The following is an 18,795-nucleotide window of genomic DNA, read 5'->3' as shown; positions in this document are numbered from 1 at the left end:
TGAAATATTCAAACCACAAACCTCTGCATACAAGTTGACCTATACACATTTTGACATGTTTTACTTGTATTCGGTGATCACTAGGACAATTTCTTTTATATATTAAGGGTGTTTTTAAATATAGAAAATTGCTGCAAAATATTTCAAATATAGTAAAATGTTTCTATCTACTACTGTCGCTGATAGATGTCTATACCAATATCTATCTTTGATAGACAATGATATTTTTCTATATTTGAAAATATTTTCAATAGTTATGTCATTTAGAACAATTACACAATATATTATTACTATCCTATAAAATGAAATACTACAAGAAATTATACTTTTCTCAATGAAAAAAATTCTCAGGAAAAGCCAAAAAAGTGTCAGGAAAGGCTTTCCCAACGCTTTTTTGACTGCCGGCAAGGTCATCAAAAAAGCCTCGTCAGAAAAACTCTATCCCAACACAAAAAAATTCCTTCATCGAGAAATTGATCTTACGACGATTGGAATTGGGAGGAAATATGCCAGTGCCAAAATGGTGGCTTATTCGGCAAAAGTCATCTTTTTTTACGCCAAAAATTGGTTTATTAGTGTTGGGAGAAATACCCTATAGCGAGTTGAGTTACGCTCTTATTGGCATTAGTTTCAAGAAGTTAATTACAATTACATAATATCTACAAAACATAAGTTTTGAAATACCTACAAATACAAACCTGCTATTATATAATAACCACAAAACATATCTTGATTCTTCTCTACTTTTTTACTTGAACATAAACCTCAAGATACCTACAAATACAAATTAAAATAGTTTATGTGCTATTAAATAATTAACTTTATATATTATATATTTATTTTTATAACAATAAGAACATTAATACAAAACTTAAACAAAAAGATGTATAATTCTATACTTGAACCGAAAAAAAATATATATATTGAAACGTTTGCGGTATAACCAAAATGTAAGAATGAAGTAATTGAAAACTTTTAAACTACATGAACAAAAGTGAAATTAAGACGAAATTACAAAACTAATTTAATTTTTGTAAAAGCGTAAGAAAATAGAGATGCAAGCCTAAATTAGAATCTGGGCTTAGAGAAAGAACATAAAAAAGGTAAAAATATGACATTTTGCAGAAACTTTGAAAAGGGAGAAGATTCAACACATTGAGCAAAGAACAGAAGCATGCTTCGGATTTGAATTTCCTTCGACAACATTTTCCTCTTTCACTGTTCTGCTTCCATCCCCACAATATCCCTCATTTTCATTCTCACATTTCCTGCAACAGATAACTTTTATTCACCTCAAAATCATCGCACCCATAAATTTTCAACCAAAATAAACTACCCAAAAGTCCTTCTGAACGGCAGCACGGGCGAGCTCTGATACAACTGGCTACAGCACAACGTCGGAACCTAGGGCTACAGAACTTGCCGGATGATAGCTCAGACAGAGGGTTCGACGGCGGGGGATGGGTACCGGCGATGGGAACAGATATGGGTGGCAACACCTAGACAACGTGAGGAAGAAGAAATGGGAAAGGGGATGCTGTGGGGGGTTGAGGCACGGGAATGTATTTCATTCTCATTAATTTTATGATAAAAGGATTACTCATTAAATAGAGGAAGAGTAGCATGAAGAACTGAAGAACTGAATAACAGACTGTCTAAGAGATTGCACCTAATAACAATATTTATACAAAATTACAAACAGAAAATAGTATCGGAAATACCAGCCAATCCCGGCACCTAAGAAAATGGCGTGGAGATAGCTAGTTTCATATGGCGTCAAGTAGGTAGGTTTTTCTGACGGTAAAAGTAACCTTAGGAAAAGACACTTTTCTCTAAGCTTTTAAAAGTGTTGGAAAAGGTTTCGGTCGGAAAGTGTAAAATTTCTTAAAATGGTGAGGCCGGCAGGTTTTGTCAGGTGACATTTAAAAGAGACCGATAGCATGCTGACGTCTGCATAACTGTCATTTATATATAGCAATATTATATCAAAATCCGTTGGCTTATTCGTTCATCATCTTCATGGTAGGTTGGTAACCGCCGCATAACTTTATTGCAATATCCACTTAATAACTGCAATTTCACAAACAAACTTTATTGTGTTTTCCAACCAACGCCAACGAAATTAAGCAGACAAATCTAGGTTTAAATCTTATTTTCGTCCAATCAACTTTTAATAATATTCTATTTGAGTCCCTAAATTTTTAAAAATGTCTGTTTAAGTTCTTAAGCTTTTAATATTATTTTATTTTGATCTCTAAACTTTTAAAAATGTTCGTTTTAGTTCTTACATTTTTTAAAAAATAGTTTTTTTAGTCTTTGATATATTAAGATTTTGTTGACTCTTTAACCAAATAAGTTAGTTACGTTAAAAAATGTAGAGTTTCAATCTTGAATAAGGTGACAACACGAAATAATTTAAAAGATATTTGTAGTTCAATATTTTGTTCATTTATTATTTTGACTTATTGATTACACATTTTACTTCACCTAAATTTCAAAAACAAAAATATGTTTTCCAAACTTTGTTTGAAAGTTGTGAAAACACTTATTATAAATAGACAACAAAATAAAAGAATTCATATCATCGTGCTTATATATTTGGCTGGTTGGAATCTAATAATATGTTGTCTGTTCTAATTTTATCAAAATGATATATACACGAATTTGTAAATATATAAAAATAAAAGAAAATAAATTTTTTTGATCATCTGTTTAAAATATTGAAATTCTATAGTGAATTTAATATATAATACACACGTAAAACACAATGTTGTAACAAATCAATTAACAAAGAGACAAATTTAAATATCAAACAACAAGAGTAGAGATACAAATATTGGTAAACTACTTCGATGCAATATCACCTATTCCGAAGAATTGTTTACTTAGTGGAAAGAAACTTCAATATCAAAAGAGTTAAGCACTCAACCTAGACTAAACGACTACAAACAACACCTTTTAATCGAGTACAACAAAATTCACTAACAGTACATGTAAATATTTTGTGTGAACACCCTTAGAAAACTGTAATACCACATCTCATTCAAAGTGCTAGCGTTGAGTAGATGTTCAAAGATGTAGATAATCTTCTTTGCAACAAAAAGAAGCAGGTCCTGCGAATCTGCACAATACGCTATAACAAACTAACAAGGAAAATATCTCTAGCAGACTCTGCACAACACGTAACAAGGTGCTTGACATCTGTCACGGTACATTACAAAACACTTTGTCGGTAATAAAATTAGTCAATCTTTCTATATAATCTAATTTGCTAACCATGGTTAATTATTATTTAAGCAGTAGGGCAATTCCCTCTAATTTTGTTTCTTTCCATCATGATCAAGTTGATCTTCAAAATCAGGCCTATCCCAACTGCTTCTTGCTCAACTTAAACCTCTCATATGACACTGATATTTTTGACACTTTTTGTGGCTGTGGTTCGTTCAACTCTCCTTTTTGTCTTCCAATGGAGGAGATATTTGTATTCGTGAAGTCAAGTAAATGGAGAGCATTCATTAGGCAGGGTCCTACCAAAATTGATTTTACATTTTTTCATAAAAATAAAATGTCATTTTCTAGGATTTTTAGAATAATATGGGTTGAAATTAATGAAAGGAGGCGTCGACTACATTCATTACCGACTGCATACGAAACGATTTGAATGAGTCAATAACTTGTGAGTCACATTGGAGAAAAAAGAACTTAGACCTTTACATAACAACAATGTTAAATTTGTAATTTGAAAAGAGAGAATTTACAAAATAAAGAAAAATGACTTTGATGCTAAAGTCAGAGGTGTAAAGTATGAAAGCGCCCAAACCCATCGAATCTCCAAGCACAATAAGTTAATGCTAAGGTTTAAAGCATCAAAGTCTATCTAAATTTGAGTCTCCCTCCTTATGGTGTCAGTGAAAGTTAGAGTCCAAGGATGAGGTTGAAATCACTACAAGAATTTTGGGCTTCAATGTCGGTTGGAAAAAGTGAAACCGGATGTATAATGTCGGTTTAAAAAAATGGATCTTTAATGTCGGTTTTCAACCGACATTGAAGATAGGCTTTAATGTCAGTTTAAAACTGACATTAAAGGTCTAATTTTTTTTTTCTTACTTTATTAAAAAATCCAGTGCTAAGGTTTAAAGCATCAGAGCCTATCTAAATTTGAGTCTCCCTCCTTATGGTGTCAGTGAAAGTTAGAGCCCAAGGATGAAGTCGAAATCACTAAAAGAATTTTGGGCTCCAATATCGGTTGGAAAAAGTGAAATCGGATGTATAATGTCAGTTTAAAAAAAACGAATCTTTAATGTCGGTTTTAAACAGACATTGAAGATAGGCTTTAATGTCAGTTTAAAACCGACATTAAAGGTCTAATTTTTTTTTCTTACTTTATTAAAAAATCCCTTTCATTTTTCAACACTCTCACGCCTATCTCTCCTACCTAAATCCTTTTATTTCTCTCTTACCCAAACCCTATCTCTCCTTGGTCGTGCGAATCAAGGTGTCTGTCGTCCGTCCGTGGTTGTCTGCTGTCTGTCCATCAGTCTCTGTCATATTTGGGTCTCTCCTTGGTCGTGGGTCTCTGTCAGTCTTCAACAACACAGATATGTAGTCGTGGGTCTCTGTCGTGGGTTTGTAGATCTATAGAAATCAACAATAGTTCTATGGGTCTTCAACAAAGTAGATTTATCGTGGGTGTCTGCCATCAGTTGGTCTTTGTCGTCTGTCCGTGGGTCTCTGTCATGCGTATCACGTCCGTCCATCAGTCTCCGTCACGCTTGGGTCTCTCCTTGGCCGTGGGTCTCTGTCAGTCATCAACAACGTAGATTTGTAGTCGTGGGTCTTTGCCATGGGTCGTAGATCTGTAGAAATGAACTCTAATCTGTAGAAAGAGAAAGACAAAGACAAAGGAGAAGGGAAGTTGTTATTCTACAGTTTGGCACTGCAACGTGGAGAAGAGGTCAACGAATTTAGAGTAGAAATCAAGTCCAACCATTAGTAATTCCATCTAATTATGGGGCCTTCACCTTGGGTTTTTATGAGAATGGATTGTTGTACTATAACAGTGAAGGAGGGGCTGATTCGGTCTTATTTTTTTACTGATAAATAGATGTGAAGTTGAAGAGAATTTAAGCCTCCAAAGTCGGTTTTGGTGAGTTCATTAAATTCCTTAAACACTTCTTTATGTTCAAAATAGGAATAATTCGAAAAGTGGAATTTAATTTGTTGGGATTGGTGTCCTAATTCTCCCGGAGTGTCGTTGTTTTGTAAAGATACACATTGTTTAATGAATAAAATAAGTGTTATTTAATTCTGGCATTTACTCATATCCAATAAACAAAACTCCTTGATTATCTTATGTGAACTTAAGCATGTATATGTGATATACAAGTGGATCATGCCTTATGTGATAACTTAAATTGGTCTGTAGTATAAGGATTAAGGTGGGATACCTGATCCTGGTGACACTACGGATACGACTCGCTTTGTAAAGGTTTGCAAGTGTTGTAAACTACTACAAATAGTAGATCGTGACCATTCGTGTGGAGACGTGGAGCGAGGGTGTCCTATACAAAGAGTTTGTATAAGACCTGGACCACGAGATAACTAGACTCTGTATATAATGCCGTTAATACTAGAGACTTGCATCTCACCTAAACGACCATTGATGACACAATCTCAATCCTAAGTGTTTTGTGAACTCCTGTCTTTGAGGGCAGTCCTTTGATTAGTTTGGGTGAGAGTGGCCAGATTGCCAACTCAACGTACCTACCTTTTTGGGGACTTGTTTGATCTGGGAGCTGGGAACTCAATTCAAAATATGGAATTCACTCATTTCCCGAAGCAGGGATAAGTAGAGAGATTACTCCCTTAAGAGCTGATTGCGGGGCTTGAACATAGTGGCCACAGCTTCTCTTTGGAAGAGAATACTCAGTCATAGTAGAACTATGACTTATGTGCATTAGAGGGATCAGTGGTACTTAAGGAGACAGATGTAACTACAGGGGCATAATGGTTATTGGCCCAACTGTACTTATGAGCGATCTTTGAAGGGTTGTCGTACTGCTGATTGGTTAAGATGGACACATAATATATCTGTAGTGAGAAGAGTTCAACCGTCGATCTTTAGTGGAGTGCCTGGCAGTTAACGGATGGTGGATCCTGTGACCAAAGAATTTAGTCAGTTATTCAAGTACCGTTGGAGCTTCGGATCTACAGGTCCATGGGGTCCTCTTGGTAGCTTGGATTCTGTTGAGGATCAGTTTTTGATGTTGATTTGAAATGTTCAAATTGACAAGAGATATTTTGATTATATATGATATAATCGGTATGATGTGTAAGATACATCTAGTGGAGGATTGATGTAAATGAGATTTACATTAAGTATCATGGAATAGAAAAAGAACTATGGTTTATATGTTTCATGAGATGAAATATTAAAACTATAGGTTATAAATATAGTATGATAAGTTGGTTATCATTTATGTTTATAATAATATTAATTATTAGATAATTAATACTTTTTCTTTTAAATAACCAAAGTAGTGGGTGGTTATTAGACCATGGTAACCGTGAGTTTAAAAGGAAAGTAGTTTCCTATTTTGAAAAGAAGTTTTTACAAAAGTTTGAAAAGAATTTGAGTTTTCTCTCCGGCGAAAAGGAACTCACGGAAGTCGTCAAGTAAATACAGATTTACTAAATGATGGCTAGGCGAGCTAAACAATCGTGCAGGTGCGAGCTAGACGATCGTGCAGTATTTACCAAACGATCGCATAGCTTTGCTAGACAATCACTGGCCCAAGGTAAACGATCGTGTAGAGTCTGTAGGTGACAGACCGAGCTAAACGATCGCATAGTTTTTGCTAGACGATCGCATAGTTTTATCTAAACGATTGGGCATCGACCTATACGATAGGTCCCCGACTTCTCCCACTTGCCCAATCGTGTACGCGATCGTGGTTTCTTTCGTTCATCTGCCTCATATCAAGTCCGAATAGAGCCTACCCTCTGGATTCTCACACTGAGAATATCAAGGTCGCCTTGTTGGTGGTGTCAGACTCAACTCGACACAATATTTCCTTCAAAATAATTACAGTTTGAATTAAGTTCTTTAACTTTCATAAGTCAATCACTCTAAATTTTTAAGAAGGTTGACAAGTGGAGAAGGTGCACCCAACACAAAAAGGACTTCATAACAACATTAATAACAAGTACAAGGTAATATTTATAAGATGCTTATCTTAAAAGTCTATTTGTTCTAAAATTTTGGATTAGATTCAGTATCAGAATGCTATGACTATCCTGCAGTTATGGTAGTCATAGCTTAGTTGTTTATGACTTCCATTGAGTGGTTTATGGTAGTGGAACTTCTTAGGTATCCTTTGGTAGTTTATATTTATGCATTATTTGTCCAAATGAATCTGGTTGCACTATGGTAGTTTATGGATTATTCATGTATTGTGGGTTAAGTTAATTCTTCATTATCATCGTCGAATCTTTTGTTATCTCTTGTCTAATAATTTATTGTGCTTTTTCGTCAATATGAATCTAATTTGTCCTTGGAATCTTGTTTGGATAATCTAGGATTGACTCTCGATAGCATCTTTTAGTTGAAGATGTTTTTTGTGGTTTCATTTGATTGAAGTCTTGTATCTGTTTGGTGTGCTTTTTAATTGCTTGAAGTTTTAGTGTTGCATTAGGGAGCTTTTTACTTTTTAGTTATATGGATAATGTAAAACTTTTTAGTTGGAGATGCTAATTTCCTCATTTCCTCTTTCATATGCTTATGCTTATGTTTTGGCATATTTTGGATTTTTATTATGTGATCCGAGCTTATGTATGGTTGTTTATAACATAACATGATATCTTGGCCTTCTTTGCAAATTCCCACGAAGACTCGAAATCATATATTTACAAGTTTTAGTTGGTATTTTATAGTTTAAAAGTAAGTTCTTGCCCTTTTTTATACACCAATAAAAGTTGTTTGGATCTAACAAAATTTTAATTTTCCTATTTAACACTTATGAGTTTTGGTAATTTGTTGATTACCTTGGTTTTAGAGTTAAATTATCATCTCCAATTCCTCTTTTGTGACATATTATTATGGATTTGTTAAAGCAATTAAGAATTTATTTTGTACATGTACAGGTTCATTGCCTTGGTTTTAGGGACATGTCGTTTTTAACTTTTTGACCGACATTCTTTGAACTCGATCCCAGCTCAGATCAAACCGACGTTCAAAAAGAAAAAGTCACTAAGGTTCGTCGTTCTTTGAACTCGATCTCAACTCAGATCTATTCCAATCTTCGAGCTCTGGGTCAGATCCGTTCAATCTTTGATTTCCTTATTGCTTTCCATTCTTTGTACTTTTTCTTTTTGATAGGAATGCGGTTCGTTCAATAAATTCCTACCTCTCTATCTATCTCTGAGATGTTTGGATTTTTCAAAACTTCATGGACATGCAGAAGAGAAATACTATCCCCACTCGGACCAAGACATAACTTTTACTTATTCAAATAACAATTAAGGTGAAGCAGGGTAAGTGTCGGCCCAGCAGAGTACTTTCGCCGTTGGTGTTCTTTCCGATCTCTACGTATTTCACCACTCCACCAAAAATTCCCTCTGCCCCTACCTACTCCAGCGCTTGAAATCATTCGCTAAACTAGGTTAGTTTTCATTTGTAAATCTATAAAGTGTCAATGCAAAATTGGGGTATGTAGAAATTAGAATAGCTACCAGGTGGAGGCTTTGCAGGTGGATTTGGGGCGTTCAGTAGTCAGCAAGGACGTGGTGGTTTCTATACTTTTGGTGCTGCCTCTGGTGGAGTTGGAGGATCTGGAAAACCTCCTGAGCTTTTCACTCAGATTAGAAAGTAGTTTTATGTTGACTATCGATATGCAGATGGTAGAATGTATATTTTCTTGTTAAATTTCTATTCAAATAGATTTTTTTTATGCAAGTCATACACATACACACACATTTACTTATAATTATGGAATAGGTATTAGATTTTATGTCCTAAAATTCGCAGTTTGTAAAAGATATACATATTCCATAGTCAATAAACTTATTATTGATTCTATAAATTACATACGTAAAAGTCTGAATCCAATAAACTAAGTTCCATGGCTATTACATGAATACTTGAACTTTATAGAGAGACATAAAGATGGATCAAGTTCGAGTAAATAGCCAAAAAGGTCTATAGTACATGATTAAGGTTAGATACCTTATTTTGGTAACACTATTAGATACGGCCTACTATATAGTTATTACAAGTTGTTGTAAAGATACTACAAATGAAGTGATCCAGATTCGTTCATGTAATGACATGAGAAGAGGGGGCATCCTATGCAATGAGTTTGCATAAGATCGGACCAAGAAATAAGTCACTCTTACTTTATAATATTGTTTACTATTTAAGACTAACTATTTCGCTTAGATGAACTAGGTAACTCGATCTTAATCCTGAGTTAACTATGTCATGTTTATTCGAGATTATCCCAACGTAACTCGAAGGGGACTAGACGACTTGCAGACGAACGAAATCAAGGGGGAAATCAGAAAATCGGAGAAGAACGGACGAGTGGACGAACGAACGACGAGCTCGAGGGAGAAATTGGAGAAAAAAGGCGTGTGAATGGCGAGCTAGACGGGAAATCGGAGAAGGGAAGAAGAAATTGGGGGAAAATTGGGGAAGAAGAATTGGGGAAGGCGAGCTCGAGGCGTGATTTATATCGAACTTTTCCCGAGGTCGTCTGCCAGACCGTCGAGATAAAGTTAATAACTGTCGATGGTCACCCACTAACCGTCAGCAGAACTTCGTGTTGGGGTTGATGCCCTAAAGCCTCGTGTCCTGTAGTTTGTAAAAAGTTTGTACGAACGCTTGTGTTGTTAATATATGATATTTACTTCACATCTTGTATTTTATGCTCAGTTCTTGTTTTATTTGCTTTACCACAAACCAATAAACATAAAGTCTCTAGTTATCTGTATGTGACTCAAGCATATATGTGGTGACATACAAGTGGATCATGCCTTGAGTGATAACCAAAATGGTCTGTAGTATATGGATATAGGAGAGAAACCTTATCCTGTTAATGCTACGGACGCGGCCCGTTTTGTGGAATGGTCACAAGTGTTGTGACTTATCACAGATGGTCTGATCCTGATCATTCGTGTAGGGGACATGCGAGCGAAGGCATCCTATACAAAGAGTTTGTATAAGACCTGACCACGAAGTGTTAACGTCTCGTTATATAACACCGTTCATGACAGAGACTTCACTTCACTAGGATGACCATAGGTAACATGACCTCAATCCTGAGTGAGTTGGGAACTCCTGCCATTGAGGGCGGTCATTTGATTTGTATGGGTCTAGTGGCCAGGTTGCCAATTCAAACCTACCATTTTGGGAATTCGTCTGATTTGGGAGCTGGGAACTTAGCTAGACAAGATGGAATTCACTTCTTTCCCGAGGCATGGGTAAGTAGATAGATAGTTCCCTTAAGGGTTGATTCCAGTGCTTGAAAGATGTGGCGCCACATACCTTCTCTTGGCCCGAGAGGTGCTCACACATAGTTGGACTATGTTGTATTGTTCATTAGAGGAATCAGTGGTACATAAGGAGTAAGATGTAACTACAGGGGTAAAACGGTAATTTGGCTCAGCTGTATTTACGAGCATCTGTGAAGGGTCATCGTACTCATGATTGGTTATATCCGATGGACACAGAAATATATCTGTTGTAAGAAGAGTTCAGCTGTTGGTCTTTAGTGGAATGCCTGACAGTTAACGGATGGTAGATCTCGTGGCTAAAGAGTTTAGTCAGCTATTCACGGACCGTTGGAGCTTCAAGCCACAGGTCCATTAGGTTCTCTGGGTAGCTTAGATAAAGTCGAGAACCAGTGTTTGAGTTAATTTGAAATGTCCAAATTGACAAGAGGAAGTTCGATTATATATGATAGAATTGGACTGGTTAATTATATATGATATAATTGGCTAAATGTATGAGATACATTATTTTGGAGGTAATTAGATATAAATATGATTTATATCAACTAAAGAAGAAAATACTATAGTAGATATGTGATATCAAACTATAGGTTAAAAATATAATATTATTATATTTATTAATATTTTAGTTGGTTAATTATATGATAATTAACCCAAAAATCACGTTTGGACGTGGGTTAGTGGGGTAGCGTCGGTTAACCGATGAATTAAAATGAAAATAGTTTTCATTTTGATTGTATGTCTGAAGAGAAATTAAAGAGAGAGCGCTGGTGAAAGCTAATCGATCGCTTAAGAATTTCGACAGCCTATACGATAGTCACTCTTCGCCTAAACGATCGTCCACCTCGCGCCTAAACGATCGCATACTAGTTCCGACACGATCACATAGCTTCTCTAAATGATCGTAGTGTATGCCAAGTTTGCTAAATGATCGTATAGTATTTAATGATCGTTCAGTAAAACCTACATGATCGTGTAATGTCTCCTAAACGATAAGCATCGTGCTATGTGATAACGCCTTTTTCCCTCCCACTTGCTTATCGCCTATACGATATGTGTTTCCTCTTTTCTCTACCAAATTCACCAAAGACCATGCTTTAGGTTCTCACTCCGAGAATACCCGGGGCTCTTTTCTGGTGGTGTCATGTCCACGGCGTTCGTGTTCGTGCGATTGTTCGTGTTGCTATAGTTGACGCTGCTTCTGGGTGTTGGTTGATCAGGTGGAGGGTTCCACTGCGTTGAATTCCGAAGATTGAAGATTGTCTTCAACTGGTATGGCATTCTCTCCTTTGTTATATCTTGTTCATAGCATGTCGTCAATTAAGATTTAACTGTGAGTTTGAATGTATATTGTTGTATTTTGATCACTGTGAGATCAGAGCGATCCGAACGTGCTTATGGAACTTTTCGATAAGAGATCTTTCACTTCGCACTCCCGACGTTGTTCTAACACAACTATCGGCCAGAGTTCCCCAAATTCCCAAAAGAATTTTTTTATATTTATATTGGAATTTAGAACGCTCGAGGCTTGACTGAAAATCGCTAGGATTTTAACGTCGGGATTTTATATCGAACCATTGGCCACTGTAGAAAAACCAGTGAAGGGAAAGAAAAGAGTTACCTGTCCGGCGAGAGGAAACCGGAGATGGCGTGTAGATGGAACTCGAGAGGGACCAAACGACGTGCAGACAAACGAAATCAGAGAAGAACAGGCATGCGGACAAGTGACCGGCGAGCTCAAGGGGGAAATCGGAGAAGAATGGCGTGCGGATGGCGGGCTAGAGGGGGAAATCGAGAGGGGAAGAAGAATCTGGGAAGATGGAGACGGCGAGCTCGAGGCGTGATTTATATCGAACTTCTCCCAAGGTCATCTGCCAGACCGTCGGTATAAAGTTAATAACTGTCGATGGTCACCCACTAATCGTTGGCAGAACTTCGCACTCCCACCAATGTTCTGACACAACCATCGACAAAGTTCCCCAAATTCTCAAAAGAATCTTTTTATATATATATTGGAACTTAGAATGCCCGATGGTTGACTGAAAACCGTCGGGATTTTAACATTCGATCGACGGTTAGAACTGACCGTCGACAATTATTAACTGTATCCCGACGGTCCTCATCAAACTGTCGGCTAAAGTTCCCCAAATTTCGAATTTTTTTTTTTTATATTTATTACAATACTTGACGGTTGACTGAAAATTGTCGAGATTTCTACGTTCGACCGACGGTTAGTGTTGACCATCGTAGTTATTAAACTTATCCCGACGGTCCTCATCTAAACGTCATCTAAAGTTCCCCGAATTCCCAAAAGAATCTTTTTATATTTATATTACAACTTAGAATACTCGACGGTTACACGGAACCGTCGGGCGTTATTATAAAATCCTGACGATTCGACGCCCATCGTCGGCCTAGCTTTAAAAATTCCAATAAATGGTTTTTATATATTGCACAGCTCGCCCGACGGTTGTTTGACCACCGTTGGTCTTAAATAAGAACTCCCAACGATTTTTGCTAACCGTCGGGATAAAGTAAAAGGCCCGATGGTTGAATATAACCATCGAGCAAAAGTGCAATAAGCCCTACGGTTTCTTAGTAGACATCGGAAGTATTTAAAAGCCCGACAGTTTGTTAGTAGACCGTCGGGATATGTTTTTATCTCGACCCCTGATTTCCACCATCGGGATAGGTTGAATCCACCGACACTTTTTTGGGCATTGAGAGAAATACCGTCGAGAATAACCAAAATTCTTGTAGTGATATAACCGTGGTGATTAGAACAAATATTTGCATCTTGTTCTCATTCTACCATTGAAAACCTAGAAAAAACAGTGGAAAAATCAAAGTTTACAGAGATAGTTGCCTTAATGACTTAGATATGTGTAAACATCTTTAATATTATTACATACTCCTATCTAATATTTGACATGTCATTAAACAATATATACTTTTTTATTTTAAAAGTTAAACAATGCTTATTTCATACGAAAAAAATGATTTAAAATAGTATGAAAAATACATATATACTAACTATAGTATTAGAAAATTTTCGAAAGTATATTTCGTCCACATATATTGTAAAAATATGCTTAAAAATTCTTTTGTTTTTTCTCTTACTTTGGTTTTGAAATAAAATATAAATAATACATTTAGGAATATATTTTTAGTTTATTCATTTATCATAATTATAGGGTTGAAGAATGAACGGAGATAGAAATATGAGATAAACAAGAAAAATTCAAGAGTTAGGAAAAGTTATATAGATGAGTAGGTAATACGGATAAGAGATAATGTAATAAAATATTCTCAGGTGGGTTTTGTTGGTTGAATTTTTATTTAATTTATTAATTTAGTAAAGTAAGTACTTATTTTAGAGTTGATTAATCTTTATCAATATTTTAATTAAAAGGTTGGATTCGATTATTTATTTTATTCATTTAAGGCCATGAATAGTCAAGTCCATCCTTTTGTCACTTTTATTGTTCAATAGAAATATTTCTAGATGGAGAGAATTTGTCTCAAATTTGAATTTCTCCTTCGTTGGGGAAACTATCTCCAAATTTGAATTTCTCCTCCGCTGCATCAAAGAAATAGATAAAGTAAGATAAAAAGTATGGATTCATATATACTCTTCTTTTATTATTACTTTTTTTTTTTTTAATTTCAACAATTACCATTTTTAAAGTCAATTATTCGATTCCTTTAACGTGAAGTTGGGTAAAAGGAAAAAAAAAAAATATATATATATATATATATATATATATATATATATATATATTATATGGAAACTTGAAATTGAGGTCTGAGAGATAGAGATAAAGGGAAAGAGAGAGAGAAAGAGACTTAATTTGGCTTTTATTTAATACTTAATTATACAAATAAAAACTAAGACATAAAAATAAATTTGAAAAGAAACCAAATTTGGAGAAAATATAGCAAATAGTAGTAGTAGCGGTGGTAATAGTAGCGGTGGTGGATGGAAATTGGTGGACGCTGCTAATGTAATTAGCAGCTAATTAATTGGGATTTTGTTGCCAAAACCCCAATTAAAAAACAAACTATCCATAATTATAATGAAAATTCCCTTGGATTGTTGCAGAAATATTAAACTGATTATCGGAATTGGAATCCCAATCTTGGCATTCAAGTTGCTCACTTAGGAACTCGACGCTACTTTGAAACAACGATTTCCCCAATGTACAATCACTTTCTTCATTTCCTATCAATAAAATTCAAAAAAAAAAAATAATAATAATAAAATTTATTATTCCTTTTCATAATTTAAATCAATTCTTTTATCAAAATTAATCAAATTTAATATTTACCTTGTGTTAATAACAATGATTCTCTTAAGTTCCCTTCAAAGTCTTGTAGCGATGCCCAGTTATCAAATGCTTGTCTCCTCAAATTCTTTAAGTATGCCTATATTGTATCAAAATCTTTTTTTACTTTTTTTTTTGTTCGTTTAACGAAATCGTTATCAAATAGATGGAAAAAAACGTACCTCAGGAATATTATGGAGGTCACGAAATGAATAAATTTGGTCCCCGATCATGGCTCGAACAACTTCACAAATTGGGTTCAAAAAAAGTAGGCAATTGGGTCCACGAAACATGTAGAGTTTGCTTCCTAGTTCACAAGTCTTGGCATGTTTTACTGTTGCCTCCCACATCTTTTCTGACATTCCTACTCCTAAAATCTACATCCACATAAATATTTAAACAATTATTATAAATTGTTATTCTTTTCGTCGATTTGTTGATATTTTTATTTATCGATAATATATGAGAATAAATACCATTCTTAGCTTTTGTGGATCAATTGTGTAGAGCTTTAAAAATTCTTGAACTGTCTTGATATTGTGATTGCTTAACTTCTTGTGGAAGACTCCTTCTTTTCCAATCTTTTCCAGTCTCCAAACTTCATCATTCAACATTGGAGGGTAATGCTTTTTGTACACTTCAATCACCAAAAAAAAAACCAATTTTAATTAACTTCTTCACTACCCAAAAAAATTTGTAAAATTATACATGACTTTTAAAAGCAATGTTTTTAGTTTCATAAAAAAAAAACATTTAAAAATTTTTCCCAATTCATAGTCACTAGACTGGCCTCGACATGACAAAAAGTTCTAACTTTAAAAAAAAAAAAAATTAGTAAAATTTTAAAACTATCAAGGATAGATTATCAATGTCTATCAATATGATATTGACTGTATTTTATAAATATATTGGTTTATTTTTCTATATTTAAAATTTTTTAAAAAAATATTAAATTATTATTATTGTTTTTAAATAAGTATATCTCAATGTATGAGATAAAAAAAATTTGTTAATGCTCACATTCTCCGCGATGATCTTTGACCACAAACGGTTCGGTTATGGCTTCACGAATCCGAGGGAACTTATCTCGGTCGGAACCGGAAACAACCCGGGCGCCAAGCCGAAATTTCCTGCTCCGAATCCAGCTTGAGTTGTCTGTGAATTCAAGATCCCCAATGGTCGCAGCACAATGGCGAAGCGTTGCGTTCATCTCGCCGTGAAGCAGCGGCCTCTTTCCAGACCTTTCTTTCACAATGCTAGCATTAAATTCCTCAGCCGTCCAATCCTCTCGATCACCCGCTGCAAATTCGCCGTCCAGCACCACGATTTCAATTTTTAATAACGATGAAATCGGCAACAACGACGGATCTTCTCCGCCGACTTCAACGGCGATGCGGAGCGGTTTACTTTCCACATCAGTAATTTTACTTCCCGTGAATATGGTAGACGGAAGATTATTTACAAAATATAGTTGAAAACTAGATGGTTCTAGAGCTTGAATTCTCAACGAAGATGCTCTGGTTAATGATCTTGAATATCGCAATAAACATCGATCGACTTCTTCATTCACCTGTACGATTCCAAAATCTCTAAGGAATTAAACAAAAGCCCTAACTCAATCCACAATTACAAACGCGATAAAATGTACATTAATTCACATACCACTTGTCTAAGTAATGGTTCCAATGCTTTGGATAGATGCCTTACGGAATTTACCATTACAACTTCCCCAATGATCCTGAGGAAAATTAGAATATGAATAATCAGTGATCAAGAATTTAGAAATTGGATGCTCTTGAAGGTGCATTACATGAATCCATTAGCTAAAACACATACTTAGCAAATGTTTGGCGTGGGCGCTTCTTTTCAATCCTCTGTTCTAAACAAGACTCTGTTCCGTTGAAAGATCTCTTAGCAGCCATTTTCCGAGTTGAGTTTCCTGATAGCTGATGAAGCATTCATGGAACTTGTCGTATTTATATCTAAATAAAATAATCGTATTAGTTTGATGTAACGTTTAAAGCGGAGAATAAAGAAAAGAAATCAATATTCAATGGAGTTGTAATTTCTTAGTAACTTCTAAGAAATTTCTGAGATGGGCTCACATGAAAGGAAGGTCATTATTAATTTATAGACTTAAGCGTCAACTTATTAAAAGCACTATGTCTCTTATCTCTTGTCCATATTTAATTCCTACTTTTGTGTTTTTATATATAATAAAGTAATGGAAAATGTGTTGTTGTATACTTTCGATGTTTGAATATAACAATTGAATATTTTATAATAAATACCTACCGGTCGTGTCATGTGTGATCGCAAGAGTTGAGAAATTTCTAAGAAGTCACTTGACTGACACAACGATACATAATAAGAGTAAATTAATTCTTTTATATCTTGAATCATACTTTTTAACTTTCATTTTTGTGTTTGTATCCAACTTTTGACATAAAAAAAAAAAAAAAAAAAAAAACTAAAGCCAGAACAAAACACATCATTTGGTAACCAAGTTCGCTACAATACCACCTATGTCTAGGGACAATCTGCTCATGGAAAGATGTTTCCATTAATATAAAGTCAAGCAATTACAATGATATACTTGTCTGTAAGTACGCGGCAATTATAATGATTAGGGGGCGCAACCCAACCCAAGTCGGGCGGTTTGGGTTGGATTTAAATAAATGAAAATTTTATAAATTGGGTTGGTTCATGGATTCACCGAAAATAACCCGAACCAAGCCAAACTTATTATTAACTTTAAAATGTATATTTTTTTTTCTTATAATGCAATTAGATATACATATATTTATTTTAGTTTTACTTAATTTCATTAGTTTGTTAATAATTTTTTTCTCCAACAACTCTTAAAAATAGTATTTTTTTTAGCACTTTGGAAATAAATTTTACATTATATAAATTGAAATTAAGTTGTTAATTTAATTCAATATATGAAAATAATTAAATAAACTTTTTATGTATTAGCATTTTACTTCTTTTTAGAACAAAAATTTATATAAATTATTCGAGTAACCCAAACTAATCCCACCCAAATGTTTCATGGTTGGATTGAGTTGGATTCATTTTTTAATGATGCTTATTTTGGTTGAAAAAAATTAAAACCCAAATAATTGGATTTGATCTAAAAAGTTATTCAACTCAACTCAACCCAACCCAACTTACTTGCACCTCTAACAATGACACTCGAATAGTCTAATTTAGAGAAAAATCACTTAGGCTCCCCCAAGTGTGAGACTCCCTCTAAATGAAACTTTTAGGTTCCCATAAGTATAAGAATATTAATGAACGATCACTTATGCTTCCCTAAGTATGAGAATATTAGTGAACAATCACCTAGGCTCTACCTAAGTGTGAGACTCCCTATTAATGAACTTTAGACTCCCCCTAATTGTGAGACTCCTTCTTACCAAGACTTTTATCTTTCTACTTTCAAATGAAGACCACTACACTTGAGGAACTTAGGCTCCCCTAAGTTTGAGAATTCCTTCTCAAGTTGCAGTAGAACGATTCAACAAGATCGAGAGAAGCGCTCAAGATCTACAACAACAATGCACTTCCACAATCCCAAAAATTGGCACATTTGAGGTTTATGGCATACACACAAGACAAAACAGCTCAATGATTCTTCAAAACAGTCAACCCTAACATGAGAATCATATCGTCTTAAATATGTGCAACAGAAACAACTCTAATAGAAATTTTGCACACGTCTCAGAAAATGAAACAAAATCAGAAGAATAAACCGCCAAGGTTTTTCAAATAAGAAAAAATATATTAAGCAGAATCAACAATCTATGGGACATCAGACTATCTTAAATAGCAATTGCAGAGATATCTTGGTGGACAACCAAGTTACAAAATGTAAAATGTCATAGAGAACAATAGCTACAACATTCGTAAAATAATTATTGTTCAACAATCAAATCTCTAACTATTCAGTATCCTT

The 18,795-nt window shown here is 34.7% G+C and overlaps 1 protein-coding gene across 1 annotated transcript; it reads right to left on the bottom strand.

The window, feature by feature from the left end:
- Positions 1-14,350: 14,350 nt before the first annotated feature.
- LOC120084202 (protein SAR DEFICIENT 1-like) lies at positions 14,351-17,079 on the bottom strand. Its single transcript, XM_039040096.2, has 7 exons — positions 16,671-17,079; positions 16,497-16,572; positions 15,855-16,404; positions 15,311-15,471; positions 15,017-15,211; positions 14,838-14,934; positions 14,351-14,731 (listed from the first exon to the last, which is right to left on the bottom strand). The coding sequence occupies exons 1-7, from the start codon at positions 16,790-16,792 to the stop codon at positions 14,571-14,573; spliced, it is 1,362 nt and encodes a 453-aa protein (XP_038896024.1). The 5' UTR covers positions 16,793-17,079; the 3' UTR covers positions 14,351-14,570.
- Between the last annotated feature and the right edge of the window lie 1,716 nt (positions 17,080-18,795).

The sequence above is a fragment of the Benincasa hispida genome, chromosome 8 (genome assembly GCF_027475165.1).
Source record: "Benincasa hispida cultivar pf3 chromosome 8, pf3_genome.v1.1, whole genome shotgun sequence".
In the NCBI taxonomy this organism is placed as follows: domain Eukaryota; kingdom Viridiplantae; phylum Streptophyta; class Magnoliopsida; order Cucurbitales; family Cucurbitaceae; genus Benincasa; species Benincasa hispida.
Note: the sequence above shows the minus strand (reverse complement) of the source record. Positions and strands in the feature narration are given on the sequence as shown.